Below are 22,314 nucleotides of genomic sequence, written 5' to 3'. Positions count from 1 at the left end.
AAACTTGGGGGTGTGGCAAACAGTGATGATGATACCAATCGACTGCAACAGGACATAGAAAGACTAGCAGAATGGGCAGACAAGTGGCAGATGGAATTTAATACAGAGAAGTGTGAGGTGATGCATTTTGGCAGAAACATAGAGAAACATAGAAACATAGAGATAGGAACAGGAGTAGGCCATTCGGCCCTTCGAGCCTGCTCCGCCATTCAATGAGATCATGGCTGATCTTCGTCTGAGATCATAGCTGATCTTACCAGTTCAGTACCCCGTCCCCGCCTTTTCTCCGTAACCCTTAATCCCCTTAGCCTTCAGAAATATATCCAATTCTCTCTTGAAAATATTTATTGAATTAGCCTTCACAGCCCTCTGTGGCAGGGAATTCCACAGGCTCACCACTCTTTGAGTGAAGAAATTCTTCCTCATCTCTGTTTTAAATGATTTGCCCGCTATTTTTAGACTGTGGCCCCTGGTTCTGTGCTCCCCGGCCATTGGAAACATTCTCTCTGAATTCAGCCTGTCCAGGCCTGCCATAATTTTATATGTTTCGATGAGATCCCCTCTCAATCTTCTAAACTCCAGTGAGTACAAGCCCAAACTATTTAATCTCTCTTCGTAGGTCATTCCCGCCATTCCAGGTATCAGCCTGGTGAATCGCCGTTGCACTCTTTCCATGGCAAGAACATCCTTCCGCAGATGGGGCGACCAAAACTGTACACAATACTCCAGATGCGGTCTCACCAGCACCTTGTACAGCTGTAGTAAGGTATCCCTATTCCTATACTCGAACCCCCTTGATATGAAGGCCAACATACCATTTGCCTTCTTAATCGCCTGTTGCACCTGCATGCTCTCCTTCAGTGACTGGTGCACAAGAACACCCAGGTCCCTCTGCACTTCCCCATCTCCCAATCTATTGCCATTTAGATAATAATCTACCCTCCTGTTTTTACCCCCAAAGTGGATAACCTCGCATTTATCCACATTATAGTGCATCTGCCACGTATCCGCCCATTCCCCCAACCTGTCCAAATCGCACTGTAGCCTCCTGACATCCTCATCAGAGCCCACCCCTCCTCCTAGTTTAGTGTCGTCAGCGAATTTGGAAATATTGCATCCAATTCCCTGATCCAGATCATTTATATATATTGTGAACAGCTGGGGTCCCAGGACAGATCCTTGCGGCACCCCGCTGGTCACTGCCTGCCACTCCGAAAACGAGCCGTTTATTCCAACTCTCTGTTTTCTATCCGCCAGCCAGTTCTCTATCCACGTTAATACTTTGCCCCCAATTCCATGAGCCTTAATTTTGCATGATAATCTTTTGTGTGGAACCTTATCGAAGGCTTTCTGGAAGTCAAGGTACACCACATCCACTGGCTCTCCCCCATCTAAGAACAGGGAGAGGCAATATACACTTAATGGCACAGTTTTAAAGAGTGTGCAGGGACAGAGGGACCTGGGAGTTAATGTGCATAGGTCCTTGAAGGTGGCAGGACATATTGAGAGAGTGGTTCACAAAGCATATGGGATCTTGGGCTTCATAAATAGAGGTATTGAGTACAAAAGTAGAGAAGTTATGCTGAACCTTTATAAAGCGCTGGTTAGGCCACAACTGGAGTATTGCGTCCAGTTCTGATCACCACACTTTAGGAAGGATGTGAAGGCCTTTGAGAGGAGATTTACCAGAATGGTTCCGGGGATGGGGGATCTTAGCTACAAGGACAGGGTGGAGAAACTGGATTTGTTTTCATTAGAGAAAAGGAGGTTGAGGGGTGATTTGATAGAGGTGTACAAGATTATGACGGGTTTGGATAGGCTAGCCGGCAAAGGTTGTTCCCACTAGTTGATGGTACAAGGACTAGGGGACACAGATTTAAGGTTTTGGGCAAGAGATACAGGGGGGACGTGAGGAAAAACTTTTTTACGCAGCGAGTGGTGAGGACCTGGAACTCACTGCCGACGGAAGTGGTGGAAGCGGACAAACTCTGTTTTCAAGGGGAGACTGGATAGGCACTTGAAGGAAATAAACTTGCAGGGCTACGGGGATAGAGCGGGGGAATGGGACTGACTGGATTGCTCTACAGAGAGCCAGCACGGACTCGATGGGCCAAATGGCCTCCTTCTGTGCCGTTATTACTTTATGACTCTATGGGGGCTAAATTCGGTTGATTTGCGCCTCCTGTTAGCGCCCTAAGCGCTAACGGGGTGCAAATCAACTACCACCTGGGCGCTGCGCCGCTAACGTCTCCCGAAAAATTCAGAGGGAGGTTAGCGGTGCGCTAACCATTAGCGCCGCTGCGCTGCCGGCGGTGGCGTCATTGCCGTGCACAGCGCCCCGCTCGCACCCTGGCTGTAATATTGGGTGGTGCCCCCTGACTTACCGCTGGACGCTATATCCGCTGGGGTCAGGGGGGACCTACCTGCGGCGGGGGCGGCGCTAGTTAAAGGGGAGGTGGTGGGCGGCCATTTTTGTTGCTGCCCTCCTGCCAGCACCTGCCCCCTTTGCTGTCCCCAGCCCCCGTGAAGTCCTCCAGCGGGGTGCCGGCTGCTCTCCGTGAGAGCGCACTCCTCTTGAGTGCCGGGCTCGTTTGCCGGCACTCCCAATCCCTAGTGGTCCAGTTGGGCACCGGGACGTGCTGCACCAGGCCCCTCCCCTTTAATAAGGGGAGGAAGGCCTGCAGCACCACAGCGCGATGTGCCGCAGCACATGGCGCTGCGGATGTAGTGCCGCATTATTGGCTCGCAGCACCCCAAGAGGGACGCGGGGCACTTCCAGTAGCGCCCCTCCTCCCTCTCGGGGCGCTACCTGGGGAAATTGACCGTGCAGGTGCAAACCTTTTCAGGGCGCTAAAATTAGTGCCTCGGCGAAGGTAGCGCCAGAGGGGGGCGCTACCAATTTTTACTCCTATGACTCTATGACTCGCTAAAAGACATGGGGGCTGTACTGGCAGTGAACTTTGCCCTCCAGATTCTACGGCGGAGGAAGCGGGGGCAACGAGACAATCGGCCTTCCGGACGGGCTGTCCGTGTCCAGCTCATCAGACTCCAATTCGCATGAATGAAACCACAAAATATTCCAAATACAATTACTAAGTGTATCTATAAACATATCACGCATAGTACATGAATTCTAATAACTAATGACCCTTGTGCCTGACATAGTTGAATAGCTGTCATTCTGTGCAAGTTGTGGGTGTGAGTGTTGCTAGGTAGAGATTGTTGGTGGGTGAGTGCTGGGGGTGTGGTGAATTGAGCTGTGTGTGAAGCTTGTGGTACAGATGGTGGTATGTAGCATTTGTTGAAGCCTTCACTCACCCTGACCACCCGTCTGAGCTCGCTAAACCTCTTCCTGCACTGTGTGTGGGTCCTGGGGACCACAGTGCTGTCTGTGACGTGGTTTGCCATCTCCCTCCACATAGTCTGGCAGACCGCCCGCCTTCTCTCCACCACTAAAACCAATGCCTCCAAATTTGTAAATAAGTGCTCCTTCTCCTTGCCCTTCATCTTATGCTTGTTGAGGCAGCTGCACACCCAACAATGCTGAGAATGAGGTGCAGCAGCATGAATGAAACTCCCCTTTAAGCAGTGAAAAAAGCCGATGGCAATCATTACTTGTGTTTAGACTGTCCCTGATATTGGTCCACCTTTTCAGTGTAATACCAATGGACTTGGGTTTTTAGATGAGAATCATGACTGCAGCCTAGACGATTTTCAACTGGCGCTACTTAACCATTTTTAGTCTAAACACTGCCCATTTCTTGGCTATAACAAATTTCTAGCCCATAATTTAAAAAAAAACTTTAAAAAAAAATAATTTAAAAAAAAAGCTTGACCATCCTTATTTCAGGTTTGCCTTTTCCCCATGTAAGAGCCCCAATCTTTGTTTTGCTCCCTCTAACATTTTTAAAAAGTTAGAATTTTAAGAGCTTACTCACTCCATTGTTCACTGTCTGTGAGAATTATGCGTTTTGATTGGCTGCTTAGACAGAAACATAGAAACATAGAAGATAGGAGCAGGAGTAGGCCATTCAGCCCCTTGAGCCTGTTCCGCCATTTAGTGAAATCATGGCTGATCATCCAAATTCAGTATCCTGTCCCTGCTTTCTCCCCATATCCCTTGATCCCTTTAGCCTTAAGAAATATATCTAACTCCTTCTTGAATATATTTAATGAATTGGCCTCAACTGCCTTGTGTGGTAGAGAATTCCACAGCTTCACCACTCTCTGGGTGAAGACATTCCTCCTCATCACCGTCCTAAATGGCTTACCCCTTATCCTTAGACTGTGACACCTGGTTCTGGACTCCCCCGCCATCTGGAACATCCTTCCTGCATCTAGTCTGTCTAGTCCTGTTAGAATTTAATAAGTTTCAATGAGATCCCCTCTCATTCTTCTAAACTCTAGCGAATATAAGTCTAATCGACCCAGTCTCTCTTCATACGTCATTCCTGCCATCCCAGGTATCAGTCTGGTAAATCTTCGCTGCACTCCCTCCATGGCAAGAACATCCTTCCTCAGATAAGGCAACCAAAACTGCACACAATACTCAAGGTGTGGTCTTACCAAGCCCCTGTACACCTGCAGCAAGACATCCTTGCTCCTGTACTCGAATCCTCTCGCTATGAAGGCGAACATACCATTTGCCTTCTTAACCGCCTGCTCCACCTGCATATTTACCTTCAGCGACTGGTGCACAAGGACACCCAGGTCTCGTTGCACTTCCCCTTTTCCCAATCTATTGCCGTACAGATAATAATCTGTCTTCCTGTTTTTGCCACCGAAGTGGATAACCTCGCATTTATCCACATTATACTGCATTTGCCATGCATCTGCCCAATCACCCAACCTGTTCAAATCATACTGGAGTTTCTCTGCATCCTCCTCACAGCACACACGGCCACCCAGCTTTGTGTCATCTGCAAACTTGGAGATATTACATCTAGTTCCCTCATCTAGATCATTAATATATATTGTGAATAGCTGGGGTCCTAAGACCGATCCCTGCAGTACCCCACTAGTCACTGCCTGCCACTCGGAAAAAGATCCATTTATTCCAACTCTTTGCTTTCTGTCTGCCAACCAGTTCTCTATCCAAGACAGTACCTTACCCCCAATCCCGTGTGCTTTAACTTTGCATGCTTATGCGGGACCTTATCGAAAGCCTTCTGAAAGTCCAAATACACCACATCCACTGGTTCTCCCTTATCTATTTTACCAGTTACATCCTCAAAAAATTCCAGTAGATTAGTCAAGCACGATTTACCTTTTGTAAATCCATGTTGACTTTGTCCGATCCTGTCACTGCTTTCCAAGTGCTCTGCTATTACATCTTTTATAATGGACTCTAGCATTTTCCCCACTACCGATGTTAGGCTTACCGGTCTATAATTCCCTGTTTTCTGTCTACCACCTTTTTTGAATAGTGGGGTTACATTAGCTACCTTCCAATCCATGGGAACTGTTCCAGAGTCTATAGAATTTTGGAAGCTGACCAGCAATGCATCTACTATTTCTAGGGCCACTTCCTTAAGTACCCTAGGATGTAGATTATCAGGCCCTGGGGATTTATCGGCCTTCAATCCCATCAATTTCCCTAACACCATTTCCCTACAAATACTGATTTCATTCAGTTACTCCCTCTCATTAGACCCTATGTTCCCTGACATCTCTGGGAGGTTATTTGTGTCCTCCTTTGTGAAGACAGAACCAAAGTACAGGAAACTTTGTGCTATCCGGAGGTGAGCTATCCAGCAATCTGGAGCCACCGGCAAAAATCAGCAGCCGTTTTTTATTCTTTTTGTTTGTTTTTTTTGCTCTGTTTGAACAGTCAAGCTGTGCAAGGTCTGTAGCTATAGCAACAGCTTCAGCTACAGAGCTTTAGGGCCACATCCGAGTGTTTAGAAACTGTTGCTAAGCAACAGTCTTTGTTGTCAAATACGGAGATAAGAATCTCCGTATCTCTCAACATTAACTCTGGAGAGTACGGCAGTTTTGAGGCAACGGCAGCAGCTCGGTCCCGTGGGTGCCGGATAGCACAAAGTTTCCTGTATGTATTTAATTGGTCTGCCATTACTTTGTTCCCCATTATAAATTCCCCTGATTCTGACTGCAAGAGACCTACGCTTGACTTCACCAATCTTTTTCTCTTCACATATCTATAGAAGCTTTTACAGTCAGTTTTTATGTTCCCTGAAAGCTTACTCTCATCATCTATTTTCCCCCTCTTAATTAATCCCTTTGTCCTCCTTTGCTGAATCCTAAACTGCTCCCAATCCTCAGGTTTGCTGTTTTTTCTGGCCAAATTATATGTCCTCCCCTTGGATCTTATGCTATCCCTAATTTCCCTTGTTAGCCATGGTTGAGTCACCTTTTTTGTTTTATTTTTATGCCAAACAGGGATGAACAAATTCTGTAGTTCATCCATGCAATCTTTAAATGTTTGCCATTTCCTATCCACCGTCAACCCTTTAAGTAACATTCCCCTATCCATCCTAGCCAACTTGTGCCTCATATCATCGTAGTTTGCTTTATTTAAATTCAGGACCCTAGTCTCTGAGTCAACTACTTCACTCTCCATTTTAATGAAGAATTCTATCATATTATGCGCGCTCCTCCCCAAGGGGCCTCGCACAACAAGATTGCTAATTAATCCTTTCTCATTACATAATACCCAGTCTAAGATGGCCTGATCTCTAGTTGGTTCCTCGACATATTGGTCCAGCGCACCATCCCGTATACACTCTAGGAATTCCTCCTCCACAGTATTGTTACTAATTTGGTTAGCCCAATCTATATGCAGATTAAAGTCACCCATTATGACAGCTTGTTGACATCACAGCAGTTCGCACAAGGGGATCCCCACTATACTTCGTTGGTTTGAATTGAATGTCGGAAAACCCGAAGTTCTCAACACATGGATCGAGAGATCCTTGTGGGAAGCCTACTTCGGGGCCAGCAGCGAACGCCTTTGCTTTGCCGCTCTCTGCAAATTCCAGGCAAATATCCAACACTGTCTAGTGATATCCACATTTCCATACAGGCTTCTTGATACTGCCAGTTCCCTGCACTGATGGCATTGTCTATATTTAAAAGTCAATTGCACCAGACATTACCTCAGGTCTTTGAAAATGTTACTTTATGCTAATTTACAAATTCATCCCAGTCACTTAATATGATTACAGCCAAGTGCTCACAAAACTTAACAGACAATCAAACTACTGCCTTTCATACCTTGAGTGGTAAAATAATTAATACAGATTGACAGATTATTAAGAATCTCCTTGATCTTGAAGAGAATCTGCCCTTTAGAGGCCCAGAAGAATGTAATATATCCAAGTTTGCTGATGATACAAAGCTGGGTGGGAATGTAAGTTGTGGGGAGGATGCAAGGAGGCTTCAAGGGGATATAGACAGGCTAAGTGAGTGGGCAAGAACATGGCAAATGGAATATAATGTGGAGAAAATGAAGTTATCCACTTTGGGAGGAAAAACAGAAAAGCAGAGTATTTTTTCAATGGTGAGAGATTGGGAAATGTTGGTGTTCAGAGGGACCTGGGTGTCCTTGTACATGAATCACTGAAAGTTAACATGCAGGTACAGCAAGCAATTAGGAAAGCAAATGATATGTTGGCCTTTATTACAAGAGGATTTGAGTATAAGAGTAAAGACGTCTTACTGCAATTATATAGGGCCCTGGTGAGACCACACCTGGAGTATTGTGTATACTTTTGGTCTCCTTATCTAAGGAAGGATATACTTGCCATAGAGGGAGTGCAACGAAGGTTCACCAGACTGATTCCTGGGATGGGGGGATTGTCCTATGAGGAGAGATTGAGTAGACTAGGCCTATATTCTCTACAGTTTAGAAGAATGAGAGGTGATCTCATTGAAACATACAAAATTCTTACAGGGCTTGACAAGGTAGATGCAGGGAGGATGTTTCCCCTGGCTAGGGAGTCTAGAACCAGGGGTCACAGTCTCAGAATAAGGGGTCGGCCATTTAGGACTGAGATGAGACATTTCTTCACTTAGAGGGTAGTGAATCTTTGGAATTCTCTACCCCAGAGGGCTGTGGAGGTTCAGTCATTGAGTATATTCAAGACAGAGATCGATAGATTTTTGAATAATAAGAGAATCAAAGGATATGGGGATAGTGCGGGAAAGTGGAGGTGAGGTAGAAGATCAGCAATGATCTTATTGAATGGCGGAGCAGGCTCAAAGGGCCAAATGGCCTACTCCTGCTCCTATTTCTTATGTTCTTATGTAATTGAAAAGTAGTAAGTTTTCCACTATCTCTCGTTCCCTGCTCACTGCCTGTTTCCAGTAGAAGCAGCCTAGAGAGGCTCCATGGATACCTTTGCCACCTAATGTTCCATCAGAGACTCAGTTAAAAGATTCTAGAATGAACTGCAAAGATTCTGTGCTGTTATTTTTTAGAATAGTTGAAATATTGGGTATGTCAAATATTGTCCTACTGTACCAGTTATTTGCTGTATATTTTCTACTTCAGTGTAATTATCTAATTTGTAAATAATTTCAAACATTAGTTTTAGCCTGAATCAAACAATCTCACAGTGTAATATCTATTGCTTTCTGAGTGGACAGCAGAACGTGGTGATTAGTCTACATAGCCTTCAATGCGCAAGATGGTGGACAGGGATAATTGTTGGAACCATTTACATAATTCATCAGGTTCAAGTCTTAGTTCGTAGAAGTCGTGGGTCTGGATATGGAAACTACCATTTTGCTATGAGTGTGAGTTAAGAGTGATGGGAGGGATTGTAACGGGGTCACTACAATTTCATGTTAGGGAGGGGAAAAGAACCTCTTATATCGATCCTGATTACTCTTCAGTTACCCCTGCTGGAAGATGTGCCTGTGTCGGCATTGGATGAGGATAGGATTAGGTTTCATTTTATTCCCCCAAAGTTAAGCTGGCCACTAACCCTCAAAATCCAGATGTACTCATGAAGAATGGCCATTTAGGCCATATATCAGAGGCCTATCAGCACATATGGAACAGTACCCCTGTTGGATTTTATATTGTATCAAACCTACCACTCTAGCTCCTTCTCCTTATCCTTAAGTAATTAGCAGATTCAGGCACCAATGAGACAGTTAGCACACTGGCCTAGCAATTCGACTGCGCAGCCTACTGAGCCTCCAATATAGCAGGCAAGAAGTGCATGTTTGTTATGAGCTGCAAGTGCGCTGCCCGCCATATTGATGCAGGCAAAAAAATAGGCGTTCAGAGCCCACACCTATAATAATATCTCCTATTTTATAACCTGCTAGAGAAGGTCTAGTATATTTTAGGAAAGAGTTGTGAAATTGGGGCACAGAGATGATTTTGTTAGTAATCTATGCTTAATTTCACTACTAATGCTCATGAGAAGTAAATATTATATATGATTTATTTTAATTTTAAAATGGTAATGCCTAGGTTACTTAATAGAATAGCACCATGGTTAAATTTTAACTGAAAACAATCTGGTCTAAGGCCACTATTTTGCATCTGATGTATAATAACTTATCTCTTCAATAACTGGAGTACAAATTTTCATTAAACAGGCTATTAAAAGTACAAGACCAAGTATAAAGGTAATGCTTTAAAATATCATGCTAGTGTCCACAATACAAAGAAGTAACATGGTGCAGATTTCACTAGCACACCCACCTGGCAAAAGGCAACCCTGGTTTCACTTCTTGGTTCTTGTGGAGCACACAAATGGTGAAGAAGCAAGTTCAAGATAACATTAATTATTAAAAAGCTGTACAAAAATAACCTACACGGTGTTTAGAGCTTTCTGTACCTTTGTACCTTTTCCATGTTTAGTATTTTACTATCAATTTCAGTTAAGGCTTTTTCCTACTATCTAACTGTCGTAAACTAGACATTACCATTTCATTGGAATAACTTGTCTTTAGCACATCCATACTCCTTAAAAAGGAAATACTAAACTATTGTTTATCTAAAAAGGTTTCCAATTATATACCTAACACTTACTGTAAAATCTAATGTAAAGTTGCACATTGGGCATTTATAGTATTCTTATTAAAGTGATTGCTAGAGATGAAAACAATAAAATTAAATGCTGGAAATCTGAAATGCCAACAGAAAATGCTGGAACTTCACAACCAGTCAAAAGGGCAAGGTTAATGTTTTATGTGGAAGCATTCATTAGGTCTCCAATGAAAGGTGAAACTTAAAACATTAACCTATCTTTCTCTTTCACACCACATTATATTGCCATAAAATAATCTGGCTCCTTTGCTGCTGAATCTAATCTGCTTATACTGCAGTGTATTTAGCAACAAACTAGCAATTACACATTAATACAATAGCAAAATTGGAATTGGAATTACACATGCTTGATACTTGCCCGTGTGGATTTACTTTGACAATGTCACCAGAAACTTCCCTAAAGTCAAAGGAAGATCCATAGAGGTCTGGTTGTAAAGCTCTAGAATTTTCTGTTGGCATTTCAGATTTCCAGTATTTGACTTTTTTAACCATCTCTAGCTTCCCATCCCTTCTAGCAGCAAAGAGGCAGGAGCCATTTTGAGGCCCGTGTCAAATTTAAATCGAACCAGTGGGATGCCTACCCTAAAAGGATGTCCTGATGCAACTCACTGGGTTCAAGCTGGTGCAATATTGAGATGGCCTCCCAGTTGGTAGCAAGATAAGTCCGGGGGTAAAAGAATGGTCGCAATCGCGAGGGCGGGGGGAGACCAGGACAGCAAAGGCCCAGATTATTTTTGTGGGGCCTGGAGGAGAATTCCTGTTTCTTCTGGCCCCCGCAAAAAACTAAAAACTTCCCTTTTCAGTGTCTCTTCGCCTGTACCACTAGTAAAATTGGACAAAGGGTGCACAGCGCACGCTCCGACCAGTTCTGTCCTAAAGTGGCAATCGGGGTACTATGTACATCATAAGCCCACAATTTGCATACTAAATGAGGCCTACCACTCTGTCCGCACAACCCCTGTAAAATTGGCAGTGGGCAGGATGTTGACGTTAATGGAGCAGTTAGGCTACCAACCCTATTTTGAGGGTTAAAATTAACTTCATACAGGTCAGTAATAGTGGAAGTGTATTACTGGCCTTTACAGACAAGGCTTGCTATCAGAATGCACATGGCCAGACCTAAGACAGTGGACCTGACTTAAGTGCAGCCAGTTGGCACCCAGCAGTCAGAAGCAACCCAGGAATTCCTCTCCAACGACTCCTTGGCTCCCTTGACTCCTTATGAAGATAGGCCATCAAGATTATGGGCATGGACAGGTGCAGACTGGCTCTCCTGAAAGGGCATGGGACTCTCTGGGTTTCCAAGGAAAAAAGGGGAGCACCGATAGTACAGTTATGGAAGCATTCACTGGGGCACTCAGAAAATCTCCCAATTTCCCATATGACCAGTCCACCTCTTGGCATGGAGGCCAATAGAGGGCATGGGAAAGGGTAAATTTCATGTCTAATATCTTTTGCTTTTCATTGCTTACCTCCTTATTTATTCATTCATGCCCTCACATACAGGCCCACACTGCAGCATTTCAGTCCAACAGCAACGTACCTTTAACAACAAGAATCTAACTGGAGGCAACAAGCCTGCATAGCAGCACCCATTTTATACAGGAAATCAGCCCATTGAGTGGCATTTATGCCCCCTGATCACACAATGGGAAGGACCCCTCATTTATATAAAACAGTAGGGTGCAATGAGCCTAACTGACTTGTGTGCACAGGCTTCAAATATTCCAAGCACTTCAGGGTCACACTGTTGCACGCTTTGCGCAATGGGCACATAACAGGCCTCAGGTATCTGAACCTGATCATTCGGGGGAGCTGGCATCAATGCATAACAAACAGCTCCTCCCACCCTCAAAACAGCATTACATCAGAGGAGATCCACTAGTGCTTGCAAAACCTCCGACAAGGAAGAATAGATAAAAGGGGAAGAAATTGGTCCCCGTTGCACTCAATTTCTGGGCATAAATAGGAGTTGCGGGAACCAATTTCCAGGCGCGATATCCTGCACCCAATTACTCCTGGAGGTGGACCAGCTGGCAAATTCACAGCTGACAACTTTCAAGTGCAAAGCGCTGTGCATACTCCACTTAGTTTTTCCGGGTCTACAGCAGCCTAACCAACGGTCCTTAAAGTGACCACTGGAGGCCTCCAAAGGGCAGGTAAGTTTTTCCTGGTTCCACAGCAATAATGAGGGCCGCTGCCAGCCCACACTCGCGCCCCTCCCACCCGTTTACCGTCCTCCTCCCCAGGACCTATCTGTGGGCTGGCTCTTCGCCCTAGCCGTCCGTTTGTGAAAGGGCCAGTTACATCGGAATGGCCGATGTAAGCCAAGGCCCAATTTCCAACAACCCTCAGGCCTTTAACTTCGGGCATGCATTGCAGGCGCATTACCCACTTCGCGCTGGAAGCCGTCACAAAACCAATTTCCCAGCCAAAATGTGATTGCTAGTCCAGTGTAGACCTCTTAAGATATTCCTATGATGGATGTACAAAGCACTAGCAATTATGGATGTAATTAGAGGACCTTTAATTGTCCTATTTATTGATTAAAATCATTTCAAGGTGCTCCACTCCTACTAGAAAATGAATAGCTAACTAAAACACATATGGTGCAACCATACAAGATGTCAAAGCAAAAGTAACCAGCTCAGAAACACGGAGAGGCAGTAGTTACTAAATGACCCATCACCAAACAGTATCACAAGTAAATTGCATGACATAAATCCATCTGAATCTGCCAGCATTTCTCTCAATCGGCTGATAATGCCGAAGTATGGTGTAAGCCTGATGTACATAGAACTGTTGGCATTTTCAACCTGTATTTACAAAGAAAAAATCTGTCAATACTTACATTTCATTTGCTTCACAATTGACTTGTTGGGTTCCAGCCAATGCTATGAAATAAAAATTGGAGATCAATAATTAGTCAATATTACATCTCTCTTTCGCTCTCTCTCACACAAAGATTGCTTTGTGCTTACAATACTACTTTCAAAAAACTTTTGGTTTTAATGCTAACCTGACTGTCATACTAGTGATGAGTTTCACCAGAACTCAGCTACATTACTGACCAGAAAACCTACAGCAGATGTGGAGCATGACATCTTATGGGATGGTTGGAGTAGGGATGCAGTAGAGGTGATGATGGAATGCTTAAACAGTATCATTAACTACATTTGAACATCCTTCAAACAGAACTCTTCATGAATCTGTGGTCTGATCCCACGAATCAGCCCGAATGGAAGAAAAGGTCAAAAATAGCAACAAAATAAAAAAGATATACCGTCACTTAGTTATTTCTTTCAAAAAAATTCAGAAACAATTTCTTGAAACTTGAAAGTAGAAAAGCAAAATTTTTATTATTTAACAGCAATCAGTTGCACATTATATAAAACAAACTTAATGAGGTTGGGATGTTTGATTATTGTATACATTAGGCGGGAGGGGGACGGGGTGTCTACTGCACCCACCGGATCTATTTTTGTGCAAAGCCTTCATTTTAATATGCACAGGAAGCTATCAGTTGAACGAGCATTGACAGGCAGCTTGCCAATCCGGAGAGGGCAGGAAAGCTGGTAGCTCTCCACAAAGGTGAGCTAGAAGTTTCATTAAATAAGGGGAAACAATCCCGGAGGGACTGGAGCATTTTATGCAGCCAGGAGGAGCATTTTTAACATCATCCTCCAAAGTCAGTGGCTAAGACCCGCTCCATTTTAACTATACTAGTATTCCCAACCCTCCCGGAATGAATAGGAGATTCCTCCCCCGAGCGCTGCCTCCAGCAGCCCGGGAGATCAGCGATTTAAATTTCCCGCTGCAGTGCGCGCCCCCACATCCCCCACCCCCGGCCACTCCATGATGTCCCCTGCGGAGAGTTGCAACCATGTGGCGTGCAGTTGGAGAGAGCTTGAGGGCTCGGGAATCGCTGTTGTCAGCATTTGGGGAATCTCGGCAATCAATGGGTCTGTGAAATGATGGGGGGGGTCTTTGAAATGGAGGGGATCTCTGGAATGGGGGGTTAACTGAAATGGGGGGTCTCTGAAATAGGGGAGTTTCCCTGGTTTCCCCTCTTCCCACCCTCGGTTTCCCCTCTTCCCCTGCTTACAGGTGGTCTCCTGGTTCTTGGGACTTGTCACACACAGCAGCTGCTGGTGTGAACTCACAAGTAAAAATTCTCAATTACAGGGGACTCAACCTTTATACGGTAAATACTATAACATTTGTGGAAGTCACATGATTGGATGTAACGTCATTAGATGTCACGTGATCAGGCGCCACATGGTCAATTGACAGGTGGTCAGAATGTCACATGATCAAAACTCCAGTAATGCCTCCAACCAAAGTTGGCAACCCTAAACTGTACCCCCACCTGGTGTCCACCAGGCAGTGGGGTTTAAAGTTGCCCTCAATGTATCTTTTTAGCTGCCTTGATTATTTAGTACTCCTTGAAAACTACTCAAAAATATTCATGGGCTGTAAAGCACTGTGGGGCGTCCGGTGGTCATGAAAGACCTATATAAATGCAAGTCTTTCTTTCTTTCTTTCTTTGAGGACAACACTTGACATACAATAGTAATAATTCATCTTAGGCGGTAGCGCAAAACAGGCAGTATCGCACTGGGGGCTAAAGCAGTCAGCAAATCATTTCTTTGAGGTGAATGCCTCCCCCTCTGCCCCATCGACAGCAGGAGATTTTAATTAGCATGCTCAGATATTGACTCCTGCCCAATGACGTCACTGCTTGAATATATTTGAATAAGTGTCAAATGACACAGTTAGGACCCCAGTGTACTTTTGTGTCAATCAATGCTGCCAATGCTGCTTCCTCAACCTCCCCACAATTGATAGGCAGTACATGTCAGGAGGCAGCCATTTGCAGCGCAACTTAAAGGCAAAGCTGAAGCATATCTAGCAATTTTTTTAAATTCATTTTGGTACTTTTAACCCTTAAAGTTTTCTTAAGTTTAACTCCTAGCGGCTGTGCGTGCTCTTTAACTTTCATATTGACTGGACAAATCAAATTGGGCAGGGCAGCCTTGAGGAAGAGTTCATAGAGTGAATTAGGGATGGGTTCCTTGAGCAGTATGTAACTGAACCAACCAGGGGGCAGGCAATCTTAGATCTGGTCCTGTGTAATGAGACAGGATTAATAAAAAATGTCCTAGTAAAGGATCCCCTTGGAATGAGTGACGATAACATGGTTGAATACCGAATTCAGTTGGAGGGTGAGAGAGTTGGATCTCAAAGCAGCGTACTAAGCTTAAATAAAGGAGACAATGAAGATATGAGAGCAGAGTTGACTAAAGCGGACTGGGAAAATAGATTAAAGTGTAAGACGGTACATGAGCAGTGGTGTACCTTCAAGGAGATATTTCACAACTTTCAAGAAAAATATATTCCAGTGAGGAAAAAGGGGCGTAAAAGAAAAGGCAGCCATCCGTGGTTAAGTAAAGTAATAAAGGATAGTATCCAATTGAAAACAAGGGCATATAAAGTAGCCAAATCTAGTGGGAGGATAGAAGATTGGGAAGCATTTAAAAGCCAGCAAAGAATAACTAAAAGATTAATTAAGAAATGGAAGATAGATTATGAAAGTAAACTAGCATAAATATAAAAACAGATAGCAAGAGTTTCTACAGTTATATAAAAAGAAAAAGGGTGGCTAAAGTGAATGTTGGTCCCTTAGAGGACGAGACCGGGAAATTAGTGGTGGGGAACATGGAGATGGCAAAAACACTGAACAAATATTTTGTATCAGTCTTTACAGTAGAGGACACTAAAAATATCCCAACACTGGACAAACAGGGGCCTATAGGGGGGAGGAGCTAAACACGATTAAAATCACTAAGGAGGTGGTACTCGGTAAGATAATGGGACTAAAGGCGGATAAATCCCCTGGACCTGATGGCTTACATCCTAGGGTCTTGAGAGAAGTAGCGGTAGGGATTGTGGATGCATTGGTGGTAATTTTCCAAAACTCCCTTGATTCAGGAAAGGTCCCAGCAGATTGGAAAACTGCTAAAGTAACGCCCTTATTTAAAAAGGGAGGCAGACAAAAGGCTGGAAACTATAGACCAGTTAGCCTAACATCTGTGGTTGGTAAAATGTTGGAGTCCATTATTAAGGAAGCAGTAACAGGACATTTGGATAAGCATAATTTAATCGGACAGAGTCAGCATGGTTTTACGAAGGGGAAGTATGTTTGACAAATTTGCTCGAATTCTTTGAGGACGTAACAAACAGGGTGGATAAAGGGGAACCAGTGGATGTGGTGTATTTGGACTTCCAAAAGGCATTTGACAAGGTGCCACACAAAAGATTACTGCACAAGATAAAAAATCATGGGATTAGGGGCAATATACTGGCATGGGTGGAAGATTGGCTATCTAACAGAAAACAAAGAGTTGGGATAAATGGTTCATTCTCGGATTGGCAATCAGTAACTAGTGGTGTTCCGCAGGGGTCAGTGCTGGGACCCCAACTCTTTACAATCTATATTAACGATTTGGAGGAAGGGACCGAGTGCAACGTATCCAAGTTTGCCGACGATACAAAGATGGGAGGGAAAGCAGTGAGTGAGGAGGACATAAAAAACCTGCAAAAGGACATAGACAGGCTAAGTGAGTGGGCAAAAATTTGGCAGATGGAATATAATGTTGGAAAGTGTGAGGTTATGCACTTTGGCAGAAAAAATCAAAGAGCAAGTTATTATCTAAATGGAGAGAAACTGCAAAGTGCTACAATACAAAGGGATCTGGGGATCCTGGTGCATGAAACACAGAAGGTTAGTATGCAGGTACAGCAGGTGATCAGGAAGGCCAATGGAATCTTGGCTTTTATTACAAGGGGGATGGAGTATAAAAGCAGGGAAGTCTTGCTGCAGTTATACAGGGTACTGGTGAGGCCACACCTGGAATACTGCGTACAGTTTTGGTTTCCATATTTAAGAAAAGATATACTTGCTCTCGAGGCAGTTCAGAGAAGGTTCACTCGGTTGATTCCGGAGATGAGGGGGTTGACTTATGAGGAAAGGTTGAGTAGGTTGGGCCTCTACTCATTGGAATTCAGAAGAATGAGAGGCGATCTTATCGAAACATATAAGATTGTGAGGGGGCTTGATCGGGTGGATGCGGTGAGGATGTTTCCACTGATGGGTGAGACTAGAACTAGGGGGCATAATCTTAGAATAAGGAGCTGCCCTTTCAAAACTGAGATGAGGAGAAACTTCTTCACTCAGAGGGTAGTGAATCTATGGAATTTGCTACCTCAGAGAGCTGTGGAAGCTGCGACATTAAATAAATTTAAAACGGAGATAGACAGTTTCCTAGCTGATAAGGGAATAAGGGGTTACGGGGAGAGGGCAGGGAAGTGGACGTGAGTCTAAGTTCGGATCAGCCATGATCCTATTGAATGGCGGAGCAGGCCCGAGGGGCCGTATGGCCTACTCCTGCTCCTGCTTCTTATGTTCTTATGTTTACATTTCCCAGCAACGTTAATCTGCTGCTACGTTAATCCCACAATATTTTCATCTTTCCTCCTTAAGGTGCTGCTGCAGGAACACATCATTCTATGCTCCACTGGAGGAAGACCTCTGGTCTATGCTGAGTTACCTGACCTCAGTCATGGCACTGGTGGGAACACTAAAACTCATTTCAGCTTCACTATGTTAGCGAATGAAAATATCAGCTCTAAGTCCTAATGACTCTATTGGAAGTGCATATATGGGTCGGTCAGGCGAGGATTGAAATAGGCTCAACCATAATGCCCTCCATGATCTAATGGCCTGCTGATACTCATCGTCTATGTTCACAAGTGAAGATAAGACACTTAGACATGGTACCAGATGGTTGGCAGTACCCATGGCATTGCACCTCAGCACAAGTATGTTCAGGAGAGGAAGGGGAAAATGAGAAAGTAAAGAAGTTTGTTTCTACATGATTGAAGATCCACTAATACATACCCTTTGCTTCTCTGGATCAACGTATCTAATGCCAAAGTAATCCTTCTCCAACAAGCTGAAATGGTTGCAGACGTGATCAATGAGGAATTGACCTTTGGTGTCTCTCTGCAAAAACAAAAAAAGAATAACGTCCCACTCAAACAAATATTAGTGTGGTGTTATCATGGTCAACATATTATTAATTTATCAAATTTACATTTTAAGATGGTATCCTGTAGACCGTGAAATTATTTCCTGTCAATGCAAGATTACAGAAATTATTTAATACAACTAACATACTGCTAACACATTAAATAATAGGGCTGCAATTCTGTTCAAAATTATTTTTCAGTCACTCAATGACTGAATAAGTAGCACCAGGCTATTCCCACCTGTGTTAAAATTAAATAATTTGAATATGAACTGAGGATGAGAATGAAGAGCACAATTTAATGAATGCTCATATGACCAAAGTTTAAGTTACCATTCAACTTTTTAATAAATTTATAATTGTTTTTACATCATCTCTTTAGTGACTGAGGGGTGATATAAGGAGGCATGCTTCTGAATAACTGTATGTAGTTTCTGTTTGACATTGATACAGTGAGTGTTACCACACTTAGACATCACAGAAAAAGTAAAAAGCAGTTATAAACACAAGTCAACTTTAGACAGAAAAAACAAGAGTATCAATTACATTTGAAAAAAAATTATAATTATATAATTGCTTTAAAATATCTTTGATCCACCCATCAATCCAGCCATGACTCCGTCCCTAACAATCCATTTGAATCATATGTTAGTGTGGTCAGTCCTCTTAAAGGTTTATGAAAGGTGCCTTTCAATTAGTAATGGAGCTAACTGAGTGGTGTGTCATTGCATTCTGATTTAAAATGTATTTTATTGCATAAACTAAAATAGAATGTTAGCAAAGCTAAATAAAAAAACACCAAGTTTTTGCAATGTACTATGGCAGAATAAATATGCACATGCTGGAGTATTGTGTCCAATTCTGGGCACCGCACTTTAAGAAGGACGTGAAGATTGTGGAGAGGGTATAGAAGAGATTTACTAGAATGGTTCCAGGGATGTGGGATTACAGTTACATGGATAAACTAGAGAAACATAGAAACATAGAAACATAGAAGATAGGAGCAGGAGTAGGCCATTTGGCCCTTCGAGCCTGCTCCGCCATTCAACGAGATCATGGCTGATCATCCAAACCCTAGCACCCGGTCCCTACACCGATAGCCATCCCACCCAAGCCCTATCCCCGTAACCCTGTAACCCCACGTATTTAATCCCCCCTAACACTAAGGGTCAATTTTTATCATGGCCAATCAAGCTGAGGTTGTTTTCCTTAGAGCAGAGAAGGCTGAGAGGAGATTTGATAGAGGTGTTTAAAATCATGAAGGGTTTAGATAGAGTAAATAAAGAGAAACTTTTTCCAATGGCTGAAGGGTCAATAACCAGAGGGCACAGGTTTAAGGTGATTGGCAAAAGAACCAGAGGTGACACGAGGGAAAACTTTTTTACACAATGAGTGGTTAGGATTTGGAATGCATTACCTGATAGGGTGGTGGAAAGAGATTCAATATAGCTTTCAAAAGCGAATTGGATAAATACTTGAAGGAGAAAAAATTGCAAGGATATGGAGAAAGAACGGGGGAGTGGGACTAACTGGAATGCTCTTCGAAAGAGCTGGTGCAGACTCGATGGACCGAATGGCCTGGTTCTGTGCTGTACTATTCTATGATTCTATGAGAAGTAACCAGAGAATCAAGCTAAGGGAATTATTGGCTTGTAGGAATTGATGAATTCCTAACTAATAACTGAGGTCGACTCAGGAGATCAATCAAACAGGTCTTTAATGTAAGACTAAACGAGTTCAAACAGTTTGTTGAGATCGATACAGGAGAACCACGAAAACAGGTCTTAACAAGATGGAGATTCCACGAGGACTCCTTGGGCAGTCACGTGGTTTGCGACATGACGTCATCGCGTTTACCCGCGTTTTCCCGCGCTCTTAAAGGGGCCACGCCCGGTACATACAAAACAAAGTAATGTCTAACACCATGGTACAGGCTTAGGCTGGTGTTAGAACATCGTTAAAGGGAATTATATACAGTTGCCCAGAGTCATTCAGTGGCTCTGCCACATGCGCCCCCCCAGAATTCGCTTTAACAGACAAAGTCAAACAGTGAGGGGGTCTGATGAGCCTGTCGGAACGACTCCTGTACTCCTGAGGTGGAGGCTGTTGGGCGGCTGGCGGTCTGGCGGGCGGTTGCGCTTGGTCTGCCATAACGGCGATGGGTGACCAACCTCGTCTCGGCGGTTGTACTGTCTCGACGGGGCGGTAGAGGTCCAGATGTGCTGACTTTAAGCGACCGACCGAAATGTGGTCTGGTTTACCACCGACATCTACCGTGAAGGTTTTGTCCCTGGCCTCCAACACGCGGAAGGGACCAGTGTATGGGGCCTTGAGTGGATCCCTATGTGCATCATGGCGAATAAAGACGTATTACGCCTTGTGAATGTCCGTGGGAACGTGCAAACACTGCAGCCCATGGTGCGAAGTGGGCACCGGCGCGAAACATCTGGCCGCCTCCTGGTGACTAGTAAGCTAGTCAGACGGGGACCAAGGCTTCGTCGATGCTGGTAGGAAATCCCCTGGGACTCGCAGCGGTTGACCGTACACCAGCTCCGCTGATGAAGAGTGAAGGTCTTCTTTGGGGGCCGTGCGAAGGCCCAACAGGACCCACGGTAACTTGTCTGCCCATCCAGCGTCCTGGAGGCTGGCCCTCAGGGCGGCTTTCAGTGACCGGTGGAAACGTTCACAGAGACCATTCGCCTGTGGGTGGTAGGCTGTGGTGCGGTGTAATTTGACACCGAGTCCTTGGGCCACTGCATTCCAGAGTTCGGAGGAAAACTGCGGTCCCCTGTCTGAACAAATATCTGCGGGCACTCCAAAACGGGCAACCCAGGTGGAAATGAACGCCCTGGCCACGTCTGCCGAAGTAGTGGATGATAGGGGAACCGCCTCCGGCCATCTGGTGGTGCGGTCAACCATGGTCAGGATGTGTGAAAAACCATGGGAGGGTGGGAGTGGACCTACCAGGTCCACATTGACATGGCCAAAACGTCGTTCCGGAACTGTGAAGGTGGCCAACGGAGCTTTGATGTGGCGCTGTACTTTGGCCTTTTGGCAGACCACGCAGGTGTTGGTCCAGTCGCGGACATCCTTGTGCATGCCGTGCCATACGAATTTCGCTGACATCAGCTTCTGAGAGGCCTTCATTCCTGGGTGTGACAACCCATGTATGGCGTCGAACACTTTGCGGCGCCAGACGACCGGTACGACAGGGCGAGGGTCCCGTATGGAGACGTCACACAAGAGCGTGGTACCTGCCGAATGGAACTTGACGTCGGCCAACTGGAGGCCAGTGACGGTCATTCTGTAGGCTTGGACTTCTGGGTCGGAGGCTTGATCCGCTGCCATGAGGGCGTAATCGATGCTTAAATGAACCGTATTGACGGTCGCGTGGGAGAGGCAGTCGGCCACCAGGTTGTCCTTACCGGCCACGTGCTGTATATCTGTGGTGAATTCGGATATGTAGGTCAGTTGACGTTGCTGTCGGGATGACCAGGGTTCGGCGGTCTTGGCCAGGGCGAAGGTGAGCGGCTTATGGTCCACAAAAGCGGTGAAGGGACGTCCTTCCAGGAGGAAGCGAAAATGGCGGATGGCCAGAAAAAGGGCGAGCAACTCCCGGTCGAACGTGCCGTATGCTCTCTCGTTCTGCCGTATTTGACGGCTGAAGAATGCCAACGGCTGCCACGTCCCGTTCACCCACTGCTCTTGCACGGCGCCGATTGCATAGTCTGACGCGTCGGTGGTGAGGGCGATGGTGGCTCCTGGCAGCGGGTGCGCCAGCATAGTCGCGTTGGCCAAGGCGCTTTTGGTGTCGGCGAACGCCTGGGCCATATCATCCGTCCAGTCTACCGTATTCTTGCCAGTCTTACCCTTGAGGGCCTCGTACAGGGGCTGCATGAGTAGTGCTGCCTTAGGCACGAAACGGTGGTAGAAGTTTACCATGCCTAGGAATTCCTGCAGGGCCTTAATGTTTTGCGGGCGTGGAAAGGATGTCACCGCCTCTACCTTCACTTGTAAAGGAACCGCTCCCTCTGAAGTGATGCGATGCCCCAGGAAATCAATTTGGTGCAGGCCAAACTGACACTTGGCCGGGTTGATAATCAGGCCGTGTTGGCTGAGACGTCGATAAAGGATGCGTAGGTGACAGATATGTTCTTCTTTAGTGGGACTGGCAATGATAATATCATCAAGGTAGAC

General features: G+C 44.9%; 1 protein-coding gene across 1 annotated transcript in view; it reads right to left on the bottom strand.

Moving 5' to 3' along the window:
• The window catches only part of frmd3 (FERM domain containing 3), a 457,194-nt gene that overhangs the window by 209,678 nt on the left and 225,202 nt on the right, over positions 1 to 22,314 (bottom strand). The window contains exons 2-3 of the mRNA XM_085985481.1: positions 17,988 to 18,092; positions 12,879 to 12,921 (exon numbers count right to left, since the gene is read on the bottom strand). Of these exons, the coding sequence (XP_085841607.1) occupies positions 12,879 to 12,921; positions 17,988 to 18,092 (148 nt within the window). The remainder of the gene's footprint in view (positions 1 to 12,878; positions 12,922 to 17,987; positions 18,093 to 22,314) is intronic.

Source organism: Somniosus microcephalus, chromosome 1 (assembly GCF_052327205.1).
Source record: "Somniosus microcephalus isolate GS21.2 chromosome 1, FLI_Smic_1.0, whole genome shotgun sequence".
Classification (NCBI taxonomy): domain Eukaryota; kingdom Metazoa; phylum Chordata; class Chondrichthyes; order Squaliformes; family Somniosidae; genus Somniosus; species Somniosus microcephalus.
The sequence above is the reverse complement of the archived record's forward strand: the minus strand, read 5'-3'. Positions and strand labels throughout refer to the sequence as shown.